The following is a 17,521-nucleotide window of genomic DNA, read 5'->3' on the forward strand; positions in this document are numbered from 1 at the left end:
GGCAGGATGCAGGGCTTGCTTTGCCAGCCAGTGAGGGAACAGGGCTCACTCTCCCACTGTCATCATCCCAGGGCCAGCTCTCCTGGCTACTGCAGGTGGCAAAAGGGGAGGGGGAGGGCATCACCCCCACCCAACTACATGCCACCTCATGCCAGAAGAGTGGCCTGACCAGGTCTCCCATACTCTTGACCTTGGGGCTGGGTCACCCTCACACCTCCTTTACCAGGGTCAGCTCCACTGTGCTGCCCAGAGACGTGGAAGGACCCACTCTCCCAAGTGTGCAGGTGGTGAGGGATGAGAGGGGAAAGGCATCACTCCCTCTGCACCCATGCCACCTCACAGCAGACACTTGTGTGTTGGGGGGGGCAGCTCTCCCATGCACTTGCCTCAAGGTTGGTTCACCTGCCCCCAGCCACCAGGGTCAGCTCTGCTGTGCTGTCCAGGTGAGGTGCAGGGCCTTCTCCCCTGCACTCACCACGCTGTGGGCAGCTTTCTAGACTGCTGGAACAGGGAGGGGGGATCACACACACACACACACACACACACACACACACATACACACCCATGCAGACAAGTGATGGGGTCAGCTCTCTCACATTCACACCCTTGGGGGCCTGGTTGAGGTAATACCTGTCCAATTGAAATGTTAAGACTGCACATGTGGGTTTAGGGTGTGTATAGAGTTATCGGTCTATAGGGAGTGGCATTGCTGAGTCATGTGGTGCTCCCAAGCCATGTCAGATTATGTCCCACTCAGCTTCTCTTCCTCAGCAGCGCCTGCGACTGTAGCCATTATGGTGAGTAGGACCGACATGGTTCTGATGTACAGTTGCACAGTGACTAATGCGGGACATCTTCTCATGGGTACTGTCTACCTGGAGTAATGTCTATTTAACTCCTTAGCCAGTTTTAAAATCAGATGCTTGTCTTTTTGTTTGGGTCATTTGAACCATTTCCCTGCCTGAGACCTATCTTTATAAAAGTTGTCTTTTATGAGCTGCTGGTCTTCAGAAGCACAACTCAAGAAGAAACAACTCAGTAAATGGGTGATAAGAGTTTATATATTTTAGAGGCTCTACCCTTGTCAGAGATACGATTTACAAATGTTTTCTTCCATCCCTGTATTAATTCCTTTTCTAGTCGCTGATGGAAGTACCTTAGGGGGAGATGAGATTTTCTTTAGCTTGCAGCTTCATGGTGGGGGAGGCCTATTGAGTCACACAGGATCAGAGAGGTGGGATGTTCTTAAAAGTAAAGTGTGTAGATAGGGCAAGAGGGGAAATGTGAGCAGTTTTCTAAAGCTTTGTCTGAACTTACAGTAATTTATGATGCTAAAATTAATTGAGGGTACATAGAGTTTAGTTCTTAAACCCAAACATTACAGAAGAGGCCTGTTTATTTACACACTCACGCACATATATGCACAATAAATAATAATAAATAAAGCAGACCTCGGAGATTGAAATGAACCTTTGGGAGTCATTCAACAGTTGGGCCTCTGCTGTCTATTAAGAGACAGCAATTTTGGGACCATAGAGACGGCTGAGCAAACATGGATACCTGAGTCCAGTCTCCAGAACTTGTGTATGAGGCTGTGTGCTTGTAATTCAGCTAGGTGTGATGGTGTGTGCTTGTAATGCAGGGCTAGAAAGGGAAAGGCAGGAGGCTCTGTGGGGCTTGCTGACCACTAAGTCTATCCAATCAGTTGAGCTCCAGGTCCCACTGATGGACTAACTCAAAAACTAAGATGGATGGTTCCCAAGGAACTGTGTTCAGGGTGTTCAGAACTGTGTTCAGACCACTGGCCTCTATACACTTCTCTGCCCCCACAAACACACGCACTCAAACACTTCGGGAGCCTGTCATATACACTTGCATGTGCTCGCACAAACCAGCTCCTTCCCCACCCAGCAATTGTATAAGTTAGTATATATGATTCTTCTACACCTATAAGGCCAGAGCAAAAACGAATTTTTCAAAAACAAAATTTGATTTAAAAATGGAACAGAAACCAGATGCATTTGTCAAAAAGTTTGCTAACAATTTGAAACATTTTTAAATGTTTTTTAAAATTTTTGTTTGTTTTGTTTTGTTTTTTAAATTAGCATCCCTAGCATGATTTGGAATGTTTGCGCTTGAGAGGGTTGCTAACCCAGTAACATATGCTAAGAAAACTCTGCAGTAGGTGGGCAATTTTTCTTTTTCAAATGAAGTAATGCCCTATATTTCACAAGACTGCTAAAATTCTAATATGATACAGGTCATTCTTAAGTGGTCCAGGTATATTGAGGGTAGAGTCACATTTCTGAAAAATAATAACAAGAAACTGACTGACAGAGAGCATCATGAAGAATGGCCTGCCACCCAGGACTAATGGCGTTTCTTTCCAGCAGCTCTTGGCTTCTCAGTAGCCCATGAAACATAGCGGTAGCATCCTGAGGCTCAGTCCTCAAATGTTGTTAAGAAAAATCACTGAGTTATGGGATGTTATGGATCCCAGAGCCCAGGTCGAAAAGCTGGATGTGTTAGTATGCCTCTTCAGTCCCAGTGCTCCTATGGCAAGATGGGAGGTAGAAACAAGAGAACTGGCCAGTGGGCCTATGCAGAAACAAGAGAGACCCTGACGCAAGGTAGAAGATGAGGATAGCCTCCCGGAAGTTGTTCTCTGAGCTCTATTACTGTGGCATGAGTGCCAACAGTCACACACATCAGGCACACATACGGAACATGTTCAACACGTACGCACACACACTCTCTGTCTCTGTCTCTCTGACTCTCTCACTCCACATACACACATTGGGCTTTGTATCAGACACTTAGAAATGCAAGTCACCTTTGCCTGGTCACATTTTAAAATGAACTTTTTGCGTGTGTGTATTTGAACAGTTTCTCTGTGTACACAGAAGCTCTTAACCACAGGCTCTGTCTTAGGTATGCTTCTCATCCCTGAACAATCTAACTTAGTGCCCGTTTAGAATTTCAATAATGATAGCAGTAGCTACATATTGGGGACTGCACTGAGCACCTTGCATGGATAATCTTGTTTAAACCTTTCAGCACACTTACAAAAGAGGTCCTGTCTTAAACCTCCTTTTAAAGGTTAAAAAATTTGGAATAAGGTAGTTTGCCTGAGGTAACAAGCCTGGCTAAATGACAATGTTGGCACTGAACCCAGGTGATCCAGGTCACAGTGAGAAGATCACAGACTGTTTGCAAATAGTGGGACAAAAGTGTTGTGATTCAACCTAATACCAGCACACCCACTGGAAAGTGTAAGGGGTGCTTGGGAGGCAGTGATCCCTTCTTTGAAAATCACCACCCTGGGTGCTAATCACAAGAACAAAGAGGAAATGTGACCTGAATTGTGTGTTGGAGGGCTGCCTTGAGATGAGAGGAGAAGGTGGTATGATTATGAAAAGATTATGGTTCACTCACTCTATGGTAGCTGATAAGGAATGGTAGGGGATGTCCTGGATTACATGTATTGGCTTTGGAGAGCAGGAAAGAAAAGGGGGGTGGTGGTAATAAGATGGGGAAGAGAGAATGAAGAGAGGAGGTGAGTACTGTCACTTAGAGTTCTGCTTCGAATTATAGGTGTTAGTTAAGGGACAGTATGCTACATTTTATACTGGTACAGTGTGTGGGGGTGGGGAGGTTCAAGACAGGGTTTCTCTACATAGTTTTGGCTGTCCTAGATTCAATTTGTAGACCAGGCTGGCCCCAAACACACAGATATCTGCCTGCGTCTGCCTCAGCCTCCCTGAGTACTGTGGTTACAGGCACATGCTACCATGCCCCACATGTATGTCTGTCTTTCTTTCTTTCTTTCTTTCTTTCTTTCTTTCTTTCTTTCTTTCTCCTTCCTTCCTTCCTTCCTTCCTTTCTTCTTTTCTTTCCTTCCTTCCTTTTTCTTTTCTTTTCTTTTTTTTGAGACCAGTTTTTTCTGTATATCCCTGGCTGTCCTGAAACTCACTCTGTAAACCAGGCTGACCTTGAACTCAGAGATCTTCCTGCTTCTGCCTTTTGAGTGCTGTGATTAAAGGCATGTGTCACCACCGCCCAGTCTAGCTGTGTTTCTACCTACTTACACATAGTATGTGAGTGCCTACCCCTGAGCAATAGTCCCAGCCCTCCTTACAGTTATTAATAGCAGATATACACTTACAGCATTCCTTGATACTTTGATGCTAAGATCAACATTCTGCACTAGACATGGGAGTTTGTTTTCTCCGGGTCTTTACTCCATGGAGAAGTGGGTAACTCTTGGGAGACAGGACATCTGGCCCTGGCTCCCACACACTTGCCTACTTGGAAATCTCTTGTATTGTCTGGAAAATGAAGGTTTCAGAAAACACGTTATCCTGTAAATCATGTCTATCTCTGGGCCTGCGGTGTGGGGCATTAGATGCTCTAAGTATCTCTGCTCTTTTCATTTCTCCTGTCCTCAGTCTTCTCACATTCCTCCCTTGGCGACATTTTCTCATTCCTTCATTCATCCATTGCCACTGTCCTTCTGTCACTCCAATAAATAACTCCTAAGCATCTGGGGCCAGGGTGCTCTAGTGTCGAGTGGGTGTCCCACCTCTGCCTTTTCAAGGAAGTTACAGGGAGAGTGGAGAAATAAAAATATTTGCAAAGGAGCCAGGGAAGGGGGCCATAAAAGATGTGCATTCTATATTGAGATAGCGCAGACGTGGGAATGATTAAGTGTGATCAGCTAAATTTAAAGCAAAATCAGTTCATTCAAGATGAAGAGAAACCTGGATATCATATTAGCAGTCCACCGTTTTTCAGAGGTGTGTTTCTTTTGCAGAAACAAAATGAGACTTTAAAAATCCCAGACTTCTTTAGGTTGTAGGATTTTAGAAATCCTATAAAACACCACAAGTTTTCTTCTCTGGAGGTTATTTTGCTTATATTGGGAATGATGCCTCTCATAAAAAAGGAACCAGTACAGACTAAAACACATTTATAGGGAGCCTGCAGGGACCTGTACTAGGCAGAGCTTTCTATAGGGAAAGAAAAGCCTGCGGGGTTTGGAGTCAGACAGGCTGACTAACATCGCTCAACCTATTACCTGTTGACCTTGAGCAGGCTGTGTGCCTCCAGTTCTCAGAGCTGCAAATGTGTCAGCTCACTGGGTCCTTGTGAAGGTTTCAGGAGACAGTGCTTATACAATGTCAAGCCTGCAGCACCAGGACCCTGCTGTCCCTCCTTTCATTCCTGAGTGTTGTAGGTGAGACAGAGATGGACAAGGCTCCTTGAGAGCCGAAAGGGAATTAACAATCTGGAACTTGGTAGTGCAGAAACTCAATAGGCAGATCTGAGTTCTCAGACGAGCCCTTGAGATTAACAGAGCTACTTGTTGCTATGGGAAGTTCCGTTTTCGGAGTACACCTGAATCTGAAGTTTCTTGGAAATGAGCTGGTATTGCTCTGTGCTTTATGACAGAGGGAGAGGGCTATATTGAGACTATTCAGATGGAGCCAGGGGACTGCTTCCAAGATCAGTCAGGCTTGCATTTGAGACTGGGCTCACAGGAGAGGGGAAAGACGTGTGACTGTGGCAGGAGAGTTATCTTGGGGCTTTGGGAACTGTCTCTGGTCACTCTTTTGAGCTTGCAGAATACTGGCTAACCGCCAGGGCCAGGACACTACACTGGCATGCTTTCGAGTTCATCAGGTTGCTATGAGTGTTAAGTGAGACCATGACTGCAGTGGCCCAACAGCCCAAGGTGCATAGTGGGATTGCATTTCTTGATCGCTCCTCTTCTTTTAGAGGACAGAACAGAAATACAGTCCCGAGTTCATTCACTGGAGACCCAAGCTCTGAGCCTTCTGGGTTCCCAGCATTCTGCATGCCTTTTCCCTCCTTTTAGAGGGAACAGTAGGGAATGGAATAGAACAGTAGAATAGAAGGGTTTTTGTGTCTCCAGACAAACCATGTTCCCCTCTTACTGAGAATACTCTAGTGGTTTTATGTGACATATTTAAATTAAATTAAGTACAATGAGAAATAGAACAGGCCTTTTAAAAATATTACACGGAACTGTATGAGTGCACTTGGGAAACACTTGTACAAAGAACACGATTTAGAAAGCGTCCTTTATTTCATGGAGAGTATGGTAACACAAGCCTAATAGAATAACATGTGGAGTCAGACACATCACTCCTGCCTGGGGAGGGCTTTCACTTCCCGTAGTATTTTCTTCAAGCTGATAGAAAACAAATCCATGAGTTAACAAGCGAAATGCGTAAAGACGCTTTCCTTGGTTGCCTGTGTCAGGAAATATTGCATCCAGGACATCATCGCTGTACAGCTCCATACAGTAAAGAGAGCACTTTTTGCAGGTCTATCAGGCTCAAGACTATAAACTTGCAGTGCAATGTCACTGGGTTTCACAGCTCGTGTTACTGTGGTGGTTGTACCTCAGGACTAAGTGGAGGTTTCAGTTAGGTACTACTGCTGTAGTGCCTGGCCAAGGATAGGGTTGGCCTGCCTCAGGTAGTAGGGTCTTGTCCTGTACTCCAGTCTCGGTTTCTCTGTGGTAAACTTTGGATAACTAAAACTTACATATGAAGTTGCCATGAGGATTCAAAAAGGGAACCACCAGCTAGAAATATCAGGATTCCTATCTCCACATAAGAGTTTCAAGTTCCCATAATAATATCTGAGAGATGGCTTGTACTTAGGATATCTTAGGCCCTGCTAAGTACTTTATATTCCTTAGCTCCTTTGGTCTTGTGGATGGGCACTATCATTGTGTCTCCCCAGTCATCCTCTGCCTCCTCAGTCTCCCCCCCCCCCATTTACAGATATGGAAACCAAGAGTCAGAGAAGTGAATCACTTAATAAGGTCTGATAGCTGCTTTGTGGCAGAGATGTGAGCCCAAGTCATTCTCATTTGAAGATGCGTAAAGCAATGCTCTTTCCAGAGAATGGAATCCTTTGTTATATCCCCTAGAAGTTGCCTGGCCCCTTTATAAGAGCTTTGGTCCTGAGGAATTTTTTGTGTATGTGTGTCTGGGTACATGTGGTCAGAGGACAACTTGAGAGTGCTGTTCTCCACACCTATCATTGGTTCCAGGGATTAAACCCAAGTTGTCAGAGTTGGTGGCAAGGACTTATCTCCCTTAGCCATCTCATGTTGGCCCTCATAATTCTTTTCTGATCCTGACAGGATTTCATCCTTTTTGACATTTCCTGTTCGTTTACTTCCAAAATGCAGAACTATCATTTGGGAGTCTGGCCTCTTACATGAATAAGCAACTCTTCCAAAAACTACTTCTTCCTACATCTGAGATTCCTGAGTCTGGGAATTCTAGTGTAGCCCTTCTTCCCTCTCACCTTCTTCCATCCTCCGGGTGACTCATTTAGAGATATCAGAGTTGTGGGATGAAAGGAGATGTATTTATAGTCATGCTTCACACAAGAAACGTTCAAAGAGAATTCACTATGTGCCAGCATCTCTATTCACATCTTTTCTCATTTCCACTCACAATATTACCCTGACTTCACATATGAGGACACAAGGCCAGCGACAGAGTAGACAAACTCAAGTTCTGGGAACCTGAAGCCTTTTTCCTTTGCTGGTCCCACGAGGGATTTGATGAGTGCTGTGGCTGGCTGACATTGTGGCAAAAATGGGTTTTCAGGCTTAAAGAGCACCCTTGACCACCCACCTCCAGTTCCCTGTCTTTGGATCATTGTCAGTCACCTTGCAAGTGAGTCCTTTTGGTTCTTAAAGCTTGTGACTGGAAGTGTGACTGAGTCAATTCCCAGGTGACGGTGGTCGGTAGTGCTATTGCGGTCCAGAACAAGCTTCTACTGTCCTCGTTGCTTCAACTCAGGGACACAAAGCATCCTTGCAGGATGACTGTCTTCATGCTCTGAGGAGCGCTTAGCAGAATGAGAGGCCCGTGGGTCATGAACAGCCTTTGAGGGTGGGTTATAACGATGACACCATAGACGGTGCTTGCTTTATATAAAGCTGCGTACACAGAAGCTCAAGTCTATGTGCACTTTTTTGGGGGGGGAGGGGGAGGATAGGGTGTATTTCTGGGTAGCTCCCTGTAAAGAAACCCAGCCTTTCAGTTTTGCCCACGCCAGACTCTCTTTGCTTTCAGATATCCAGGAATGGTGTTCAGGGTATTTGAGAAAAATGGGAGGTACAGATGTTTTGCACTAGGGCATGGTTTCAAATTTAAAGAGGATTATGGTCCATGAACCCCAGAAATGGTGGGTTGAGGTGTGAAGCTTTGAAATTCTAATTGCAGACCAGTCTAAGGAGGTATATACTTACCAGAGCACAATATCTCATTGTTCATATATTCCTTTCTTGGCTGGAGGAGGCAGGGGAGGAGCAGATACATAACATAATCTTCGGAGGAAACTGAAACAGCAATTGATGGCAGCAGTTTGGGCTCTCTGGTGAATTCAGTCAAGAAAGAAATCCTTGGCTGTTTACAAATTGTCAAGCTTAGCTTGCTGCAATAATCTTTATTCTTTCATCTGCAGAGCTGAGTGTAGGCACAAATCAGCTCCAGCTGGGAGAGCTCCGTGTGGTCATTTTGACTTACCTACTCTCTTATTTTAAGTCATGGGGCCCAAACCCAAGGTGACACATTATATTGGTATTAGGAACGAAACCTGTCGAATCCAAGGCCTTTGGGAACTGGCACACTTATTCACCAAGTCTAAGCTCTGAATAACAGGTCATATTTACCGTTTATACCACACACAAAGGAGGAGTGCTGCCAGCCTAGTAGAAGTGACAGGTACTAGATGACAGCTCTAAATATCAAAGTCCAGCCTCCCTCACAGCCCAGAGGAAGACAGGTCCTTTCAGAGGGACACCCTAGTGCTCATTGGTTTGCTGTCAGTGCTCTGTGGGAGAGCATGGGGTTATGATTACAGAGGCTGAGGGAGCTTAGTTAGTCCAACTAGTAAGGGTCATATTTGTTCCAACTTCCAGAATTTTCCAGATGCTGTGAGAAATGAGGTAGGATCTCCTTCTGGGTTGTTCATAATTCACAAGGTACATTGTGCAGCCATGGCACATGAGTTCATCCATTGACCCTCCAGGTATGGATCATCAGCTGCCAATCTCTTCTTGCCTATTTTCCCCCTAAGTGCTTCACCCTCCAGCTGTCCCAAACCAAACTTTCAAAGTACTGAGGGAAGAAAGTACTCATTTGTGTTTACCCCTTAATTTACTAGTTTTTTTTTTAATTTTTATTTATTTTTTTTAAAGGAATGACCCTAAAGTTGTATTTCTCACACTTCCCTTTGCCAGGGAAGTGTTTATTTGTGCTTGCTTTCTTTGAAAGCTCTTCCTTTAGTAGGCTGAAACACTTTTCAGCCCTGGAGAGCATGGAGGAAAAAACCTCCATGGAGGCACAGACCAGATTTGGCTAAGCCAGGGTGATAAACAGCCCACACTTTACATAATTTTTCCTATTCAGGGAGCAAGTCCTCATCCATGAACTTGAACTCGGCCTTCAGAGTGAGTGTCCGTATCCTCTACTTTCCCGTGAGGCAACTGGGGGTCCAAGATTCTCAGCCAACAGGGTTTCTCATAGTTGCTCCCATTCTTTCCTGCTCACTTTGACAGGAGCCTTTTCTGAGCATGTTTTTTTTGCATGGCCCTGTCATTTTCATACTTCTGCTCTGCGGTGTTCCCTATTTGTCTGATCCTCTGCTGGAGAGCAAACTTCAGGATAGCAGGAATGTTGGTTGCCCTTGTGACATCGCTCATCTCAGAATTTGTTGGCAGTTAACGAGGTGAACCATTTCTCTCCGACATGTAATCTTCCTCTCCCTGCTGGTCTCCACGCAAGAAAAGTCCTCACCGTGGGTCCCTGAGCCACATGGGACAGAAGGACCAGAGCACAACCTCTAGCCTTACAGGATGGTGAGCAGGCAGGCAGGCTTGGGTGGGTCTCAGTGCTTGCCGTCCAAAGGAGGCTTTCATGGAGACCAGCTTCCTTGTAGGCCAATCGGAGACACTTCCGAAGGCCTAGGTGGTTTTTTTTTTGTTACTGTTCTAAAAATCAACTTCATTTGGTCAGTGGTGAGAAATTAGATGGTTATTTTAGATACCTGCTGGAGCTGAATTGGTACTTTTCTCCGAAGAAACTTAGTTTGTACGTAGCAGTGAAGAGCATTTGCACCTGAGAAATACTTTTGCATGTCTTGACCCTCGCTGTTCCTCTGGGTTAGGAAAAAATAAAATTTGCATGACGATATAGATTAAACTATTTTAAAGCAGTCCTTCCTCTCCTTTGCCTTGGTACAGCATTGGCGTTTAGGGGGCAGCCTGGTTGCGCCCTGTCCCTCCGGCCTCTCTTCTTGCACCCACTCGGGACTGAAAATGAACACGTACAACTTTTTATTTTGGAGGGGGTCCCTTTCTTGCAAAAAAGCACGCATAACCAGCTCGCTGAAGTAACCGCTCTGGAGGAGACTGGGGGAAGCTGTGTGTGTGTGTGTGTGTGTGTGTGTGTGTGTGTGTGTGTGTGTGTGTGCGCGCGCGCGCGTGGTGTGGGGCGCGCTTCCCGAACCCCACGGGCACGAGCACCAGCGCGGGTGGCTCGGAGGTTGGGGCCGAGCATGGGGGAGACGGGAGTGGGGGTGGAAAGAAGGCGCGCGGGGGGGGGGGGGCGGGGACGGCGGAGGGATGGGGAGGGCGCGGCGCGTGCGCAGAGCACTTCCGTGTTTGTCCCCGTGACCGGCGCGGGCGCGCCACCCGCCGCGCCGCGGGAGCGAGCGAGCGCCTAGTCTGCCGGGGCTCACCGCCCGTCGGCGCCGCGGAGCCTCCCGCCCCGCCCAGTCCCGTAGCCTCCCGCCCCGCCCCGCCCCGCCCCGCCGCCCCCCCCCCCCGCGTGCGCTCGGGGAGGCGCGTCCCCGGCCGCCGCCCGCGCGCGCCGCTCGCAGTTTGAAGGGCTCCGCGCCGCTCGCTCTGCTCCTCTCTGCTCCGCTCCGCTCCTCGCGCGCCAGGCCGGGCGCCGCGGCGGGTCTGGCTGCGCGCGTGGCGTTCATGAGCCGCCCGGCGGCCCCGGGAGCCTGCGCCGTGACTCACGCCCGCCCCCGCTTGTGTCTCGTCCCTCCCGCGGCAGGATGCCGGACCAGATCTCCGTGTCCGAGTTCATCGCCGAGACCACCGAGGACTACAACTCGCCCACCACGTCCAGCTTCACCACGCGGCTGCACAACTGCAGGAACACCGTCACGCTGCTGGAGGAGGTAGGCGGCGGCCTGGCAGCAGGGTGGGCTGGGGCTCTGGGGAGCCGGGCGGCTGGGGGAGCCACACCCCCTCCGGCAGCCCCCCCAGCCCTTGCTGTCCCCTTTGGCTACCCTTCCCGGGGTCCTGCAGGCTTGAAAGCCCAGGGACTGAAGTGGGGAAGGACTGAGTGAGCTCTGGACGCCTGAGTAGGAGAGAGATACTCTATCTGTCTTGCACCCTATCTGGGTGCCAGGCAGTCTGCTCAGCGCTTCCACATCATTGTGACCCTTTCCTAACCCGCAAAGTACATCCAGTCAGGCCACCGAGGGCAGAGAGGCGAGGCTGCTGCGTGGCCAAGGTCACCAGCCAGCGACTTGGAGATGGGCTCTGAATGCACTTCTCGGCAGCCCAGCGGGACCAGGCAGGCTTAGCTGTAGAGATAAGGGCTCATGGAAAAACCCAAAGGAGTAGAAGGGAACTCGAATTGAGACTGTTGCCATCCCTGGCCTGTGTCTGCTAGTCTCCTGTGCCTACAGTGAGCAAAAGGCCAGGTGGAAGGAGGCCCATATGAACAGGTCCCCGCCCTGCTCCCCTTGCTCCAGTGCCTTTGGTTTTCTAGGGCTCAGGGCTGCTGCACCAGATCCGCAGGACACTCCTAAGGTTCTGATGAGAGAACTGTAGCCAGGGCAGCCTGCAGAGCTAATGAGACTGGTAGATGGGACCAGAAGCTGTTTGCTTCTGGACTTTTGCTTATCTGGACCTTCCAGCAGATGGATGTTCAGGGGCGGGGGAAGGGCAAAGCTATGTCTTTTAAATTTTTGGATGAATTAATGTTTGAGTAGGGTGGGTGAGGAGAAATCTGTAAACCCAGGTTTACAGCTATATACTTAAACCTGCAAAATCTCGGTGAAAATAAGGCAGTTTCCCAGAAACTCAGCACAGTTTCTCAGTGCCCCTAAACATCATTCCCATCCTACGCAGCCAGGCCTATCCTGGCTGAAAACGACAGTGTAGTCAGGAAGAGGGTTTCCCCATGAGAATTATATGCTTGGTTTATTTGAGGTTTAGGGAGCTCTTTATTTTATTTATTTATTTTTTTTTAAGGCCATGTTGTATTTATTTATTTATTTAATCCTGGGTAATGTAGGGAATCTTGAGCTTCTGCCTGGATTTGGCTTGGTACTCATTCTGTCTAATGTATGAAGAAGTGGTATTTGGCTGTATAAGGTGTGGAAATGTTAGGAGGCAGGAGACTTCTGTTGTTTCAGGGTCCCATTTTGCCTATCTGCCAGCTGCTAAATAGTCTGTTTTATTCCAGTTAGGCTTGTTTCTAGAGTTTTCTCTGGAGTCATTGTTGAGTGATGGAATGAAGGTTGAAATGGGTGGAGAAATACCACCTAACTAGGTGCATTTGAAAGCCAGAGGTAATGCCCCCCCTCGCCCAGTGACCTGTCAGTTGCCTGATGGTTAGTATCAGGGATTAAACAGAGTTGCCAGGCATTCCGCCTCACAGTGATTGTGTCACATGTAATTGTAAGAAGCTGCAACATGCTCATCTAGGAGTGTGTGGCATCCTTTTCCGTTTCTAAGTGGATATGCCTCCAAAGGGTTCTACGTTGCTTCTACTGGGGTTATTTTCCTTCGAGATAACTTCGTCAGTGCCTGTTATTAGAGCTGTCAGTTAATTGTGACTTTCTGCACACTCAGATAGTGTTACTATATTCTGTTTGTGCATCAGATGATAAGGGCGTTTGGAGTGCTGCTTGTGGGGTTATGTGTGCATATTGGAGCAACGTTTTAGAATAGGGCTAATGCCGGACAAGCATCTGCCTTAAACTTAGTTTAAGGTAACTACATTTCAGTGCAAATGCAATAAATGAGGTTTTGTTGTTTGTTTTGGTGTTCTTTCTCCTCCCCCTCCTCTTTTCTCTAAGGCCCTTGAAATTGAGAAGGAATTAGAACCAGTCTAGAAAGCTCAAAAGTGACATGTTAGAATACACTGATATATTCTTGTCTCAAAAATATACCAGTAGAAGTTGCATTTGTAATTAGCAGCAGAATTTTGTCATTTTTTTTTCCCGAACTTGAGTACAGAATTGGTTAAGAAATAATTTTCCTCAGTGTGCATCTTTTAACCCTTGAATCGTATTCTATGAGGTTGGACTTCGTGTGGTCACATGAAATGTATGTTTAGTTTCTTACTGTTGGATAATCACACAGTTGAATTTTTATTTTTCCTTCCAAGCTTATGTATATGGAGAAGGTACATTTTTATGGACCTCTTAAAGTAGATCAGAAATAGGAGGCTGGGTGTGGTGAGACTTACCTGTAATCCTAGCCATTGGGCGGTGGGGGCAGGATTCTCCACAAGCTTTAAGCTAGCCTGGTCTACCTAATGAGTTCCAGACCAGCCAGGGCTGCATAGGAAGACCTTATTTCAAAACAGTGCTAGGGCAGGGGACCTACTCTAGTCATGGCAGCATACACTGTGATACCAGCACTCGGAGACTTGTGCTGGCACTGAGGATTTTAAGTTCCCAGCCAAGGGTAAATAGGAAGACCCTGTCTCAAAAAAATGAAAGATTGGGGTGGGGGGGGGCAAAAATTACTGCTCCCAAGACAAAAGGGAAAAAAAAATGTTCACATACCAAGAAATCTTGTTTGCATACACTTCACAAGTGAGAGATTTGGAAATTGCAAGAATTTGGCTTGTGTTATTTTGTGGTTATTCTTAGAAAAGGATTTTTTCGGTACTTTTTTTTTTTTCTTTTTTCTTTTTGGTGATGTGGAAACTCTTCAATAGGGAGTAATTTGGGTAGCTTGGACTTCTGTTTGGAAACAAGTCTTTTCCTAGTTCTGGTAGTTAAGAATTTCCTGTTAATTTGTGACTTTGTCTGCTGTTTATATGACTAATTAATATACATGGTATTCAGCTAAAAACCTGTGAGAGCACCAAATTTATGAATCTGGGGTTGACACTTTGCCCCTTTGTTGTGTATCTCTGTCAAGCAGTGCACCTTGTGGTGCAGATGCTGCTGTCTAAGTTTGACCCCCCTGGGATGTGCACTTTGGGAAATGAACCAGATATACATGGTAAGAAGAGGCAAAGAGCTTACTTTAAGGCTTTTCCTGTAGGGCTGAAGGACACATATGGTTTGGACAGTCACGCTTTGGCTGGGACACATTCTTTTGAGAGGCAGGAACGGATCAGCTGGAATTTTGCTAAGGTTTCATCCTGGCCTATAAGTGTTTCCAAGCACAAAGCCAACACTTGGCTTATTCAGGAACAAGAGCATACTTGTGTATGCTGTTCTGCTTGTGACCCTTTGGAAGGTATGGGTAAGTGGCCACAAGACAAGGTTTTCTTGAGAAAGGAGCAAATAGCTATTTTTAGGAACACGGACCAAGACACTGGGTTACAGTCTCCCTTTAAAGACTGGGAGTGGCCAATACTTTGGTCCTTGGATGCAAAGGAGAGCATATCATAGTCCTTGGGGGTCTGGTTACTTGATCCAGGGCTAGCATTTTACTTTGGTGCTGATGGAGGAGATAAACTTTGTCCATATTTTTAGTTGCTGCTCCATATAAGGCCAGTTGTAAGCACACAGGATAGATACATGGTCACTTGTAGTCGGCTGTGTGGCTACATGCACCCTCTCTGTAGCGTCTGCATGTAGAACTGTACGAAGGGAGTTGGACTGCTCTTATCTCCACTTTACTGAGAAGAAAATTGAAAATGAGTTAAGGAATTCTTTACACAGTTACCACAGAAATACACATTCTAAATGTCTGCAGAGTCATATTTCATTGACCTTGTAGTGCATACATGAGACTTCACTTTTGTCATCCTTTGCAGTTTTGTTCTCGTGAAGAGGTAGCTTTTCTTTCTGCCTGTGTTCCAGGGAATTCTTAATAGTGATGTTCAAGTATGCTATTTCTTCAAGGTTGTGGATGTAGGTTTCAGATTGAAATGTGGAACTTACATAAGTGACCTATGAGCAGCATCTGCTCAACACGTCTTTGAGGAGCATCTGTGTGGCAGTCACATTGCCAAGCCCTGCTTCAGTACTGGGGCTATTATTTGGATACTTTTATGAAAGCTAATGGTGTTGAAGAAAAATTTTAAGAAACCGTAACTCTTCATTGGACAGAAAGGTTAAGTTCGTAGACGAGAGAATTAATACAGAAAATTCATCAAAGCAATATGAGCTAAACAATTCAGTCTGCTATCTAGTCGGAGCACACACTGTGGAGTGCATTCTGCTGCTACGCTCAGGGATTGAGAGATGAGTAGCTGTCTACAAGGTGCCCTCAAAAAGCCTTTCTAAGGGAGCTGGGTGTCAGCAATGGTCTTGGGTTGGAGACTTGTCTTAACTCAGTCTTTTGAAGGCTTAGAATCATTTGATTAAAGGTTGCCAGAGGTCTCTTTGAAATTAACAGTAACAACAATTGTCAGGTGTTGATGTTTCCACTGTGTGCTGGCTATACACACACACACACACACACACACACACACACACACACACTATGTTTTGTAAAGATTTATTTTTATGTATATCAGTGTTTGCCTGCATGTGTGTATTGTACACCATGTATGTGCCTGTTGCCTGAAGAAGCCTGAAGAAGGAGACTGATCCCTTGGAACTAAACTTAGAGGGAAGTGAGTCACCATGTGATGTGATGCTGGGAACCAAGCCCAGGTCCATTGTAAGCAGCGAGTGCTCTTTACTACTGAGCATTCTCTCTCTAGCCCTTCCCCCCATGTATACATACTATTACTTAATGCTTGTCCTATTATTGATAATAGTTGCATTTTAAGATAACTGTATATTTCGTGTGTGTGTATATTTGGTTCACAGCTAGTCAGAAATGAACTTGGGACCTAATACCAGCTTGACCAACTTGGAGTATTGTTGCACACCAGTCAGACTTCCTCGGTGACTGTTCCTCTACCCTTTGAAGCTTTGATCACACTTTTGGGTGTTGTCTTTCATGTTGATGTCTGGAGATCTGGTCTTTGATAAGTAAGGGTAGGTCTCTAGTACTAATCTGTGGACTTCTACACCTAGGAATTCTAAAGCCAGGTCTTAATATATTCAGGAGCTAGCTAGTCACCTTCAAAGAGTGTGTTGTTTTAGACAACAAACAACATCAATAAAGCCCTTCTCTGGAGGGTTTAGATAAAATGACTGTGGGCCCTTTTGCCTAAAGTAGAGAAATTATATTTGGGTCTGTTCCTGACCTCTTGGAGATAAACCAACAAAAGACAGTTCTTCCTGTGATGCCTATATCCTTTGTAGTCTAGGCTCTGGAGGCCAAGCCTCCAGTCCAGTCTGCGAGTGATTAGAGTATGTTTTCTCAGAATCTATCGAAGGCAATGACTGTTTGCATACAAAAACGGGGAAAGCAGCTTCCCTTGTGTGCCAAAACTTCTGCAGCCTAGAGCAAGGCATGAACCTGTCAGTCCTATATTCCACACTAATGCCGTGTACCCTCATATACATCTTTAGGATTTTAAAAACATTGTTTTCATCTTCACATAATAAAAGGCCAATTCGATGTTACTGTTAGCATCATCCTTTCATATCCACATAAGAGCTCAGGTTAAATGTCTAAGATGATCTGGTAGGATAGGTGACAGACTTGGACTTTCAATATAGGATATTTAAATTTAAAACCAGATTTATTTTCTATATATTTCACAATTTTTAAATAAAATTTTGAGAGAGGAGAAAAAGCGAGCCAATTGCTTTAGTCTGCTTAGGCCTTTTCCTTAATAGTCTGTTGTTTTGGTCAGATATGGTACTGCCAGCAGTCCTATGTAAGGCTGGTCAGCTGGGCTTCCGGTTCCATCGTGGCATATGTGTTCTGGAACGGTTGGTCAGCCTTTTGCCTGTGAACCTCCACAGTTGCGGCTGAAGAACTGCGACTGGGAGTCATAGGTGCAGGACGCTTCTTAGAGCCTGTCCTTCAGCTACCTGGCCATCCTCATCCACTGCCTTCCTTTCTACAGGATACTTGTTGCTGAGGAATAACTGAATGTAGTTGCGCTAAAGGGAACTTGAGTAGTATCCTGCCGAGGGTTGACTGAGTGGATGCTTTATCCCAAGAGGTCCGTGGAAGCTGTGTTGAGTATCTAATAACCAGTTACAGTGTGACGGAAAGGTTGGTGGACACCTCTGCTAGGGTAGTTCAGCATGACTCTCATTCTGTTGTGTGTTTGATTTGGACTATTAACTAATCAGGCCAGTAGTGTGGTACTGATAATCTTCCACTGATCACGTGCTTGCGTTGCCA

General features: G+C 46.1%; 1 protein-coding gene across 5 annotated transcripts in view; it reads left to right on the forward strand.

The window, feature by feature from the left end:
- The window catches only part of Asap1 (ArfGAP with SH3 domain, ankyrin repeat and PH domain 1), a 315,053-nt gene that overhangs the window by 66,671 nt on the left and 230,861 nt on the right, over positions 1-17,521 (forward strand). For 4 of the 5 annotated variants that reach the window (XM_055626359.1, XM_055626361.1, XM_055626360.1 and 1 more), the window contains exon 3: positions 11,118-11,244. In XM_055626359.1, coding sequence (XP_055482334.1) covers positions 11,118-11,244 — 127 coding nt within the window. Of the gene's footprint in view, positions 1-10,947; positions 11,245-17,521 lie in introns of those variants that run through there. The other variant, XM_055626363.1, reaches the window with a different exon arrangement.

This window comes from Psammomys obesus, unplaced genomic scaffold (genome assembly GCF_907164565.1).
Source record: "Psammomys obesus unplaced genomic scaffold, mPsaObe1.curated_primary_1811, whole genome shotgun sequence".
Lineage (NCBI taxonomy): Eukaryota > Metazoa > Chordata > Mammalia > Rodentia > Muridae > Psammomys > Psammomys obesus.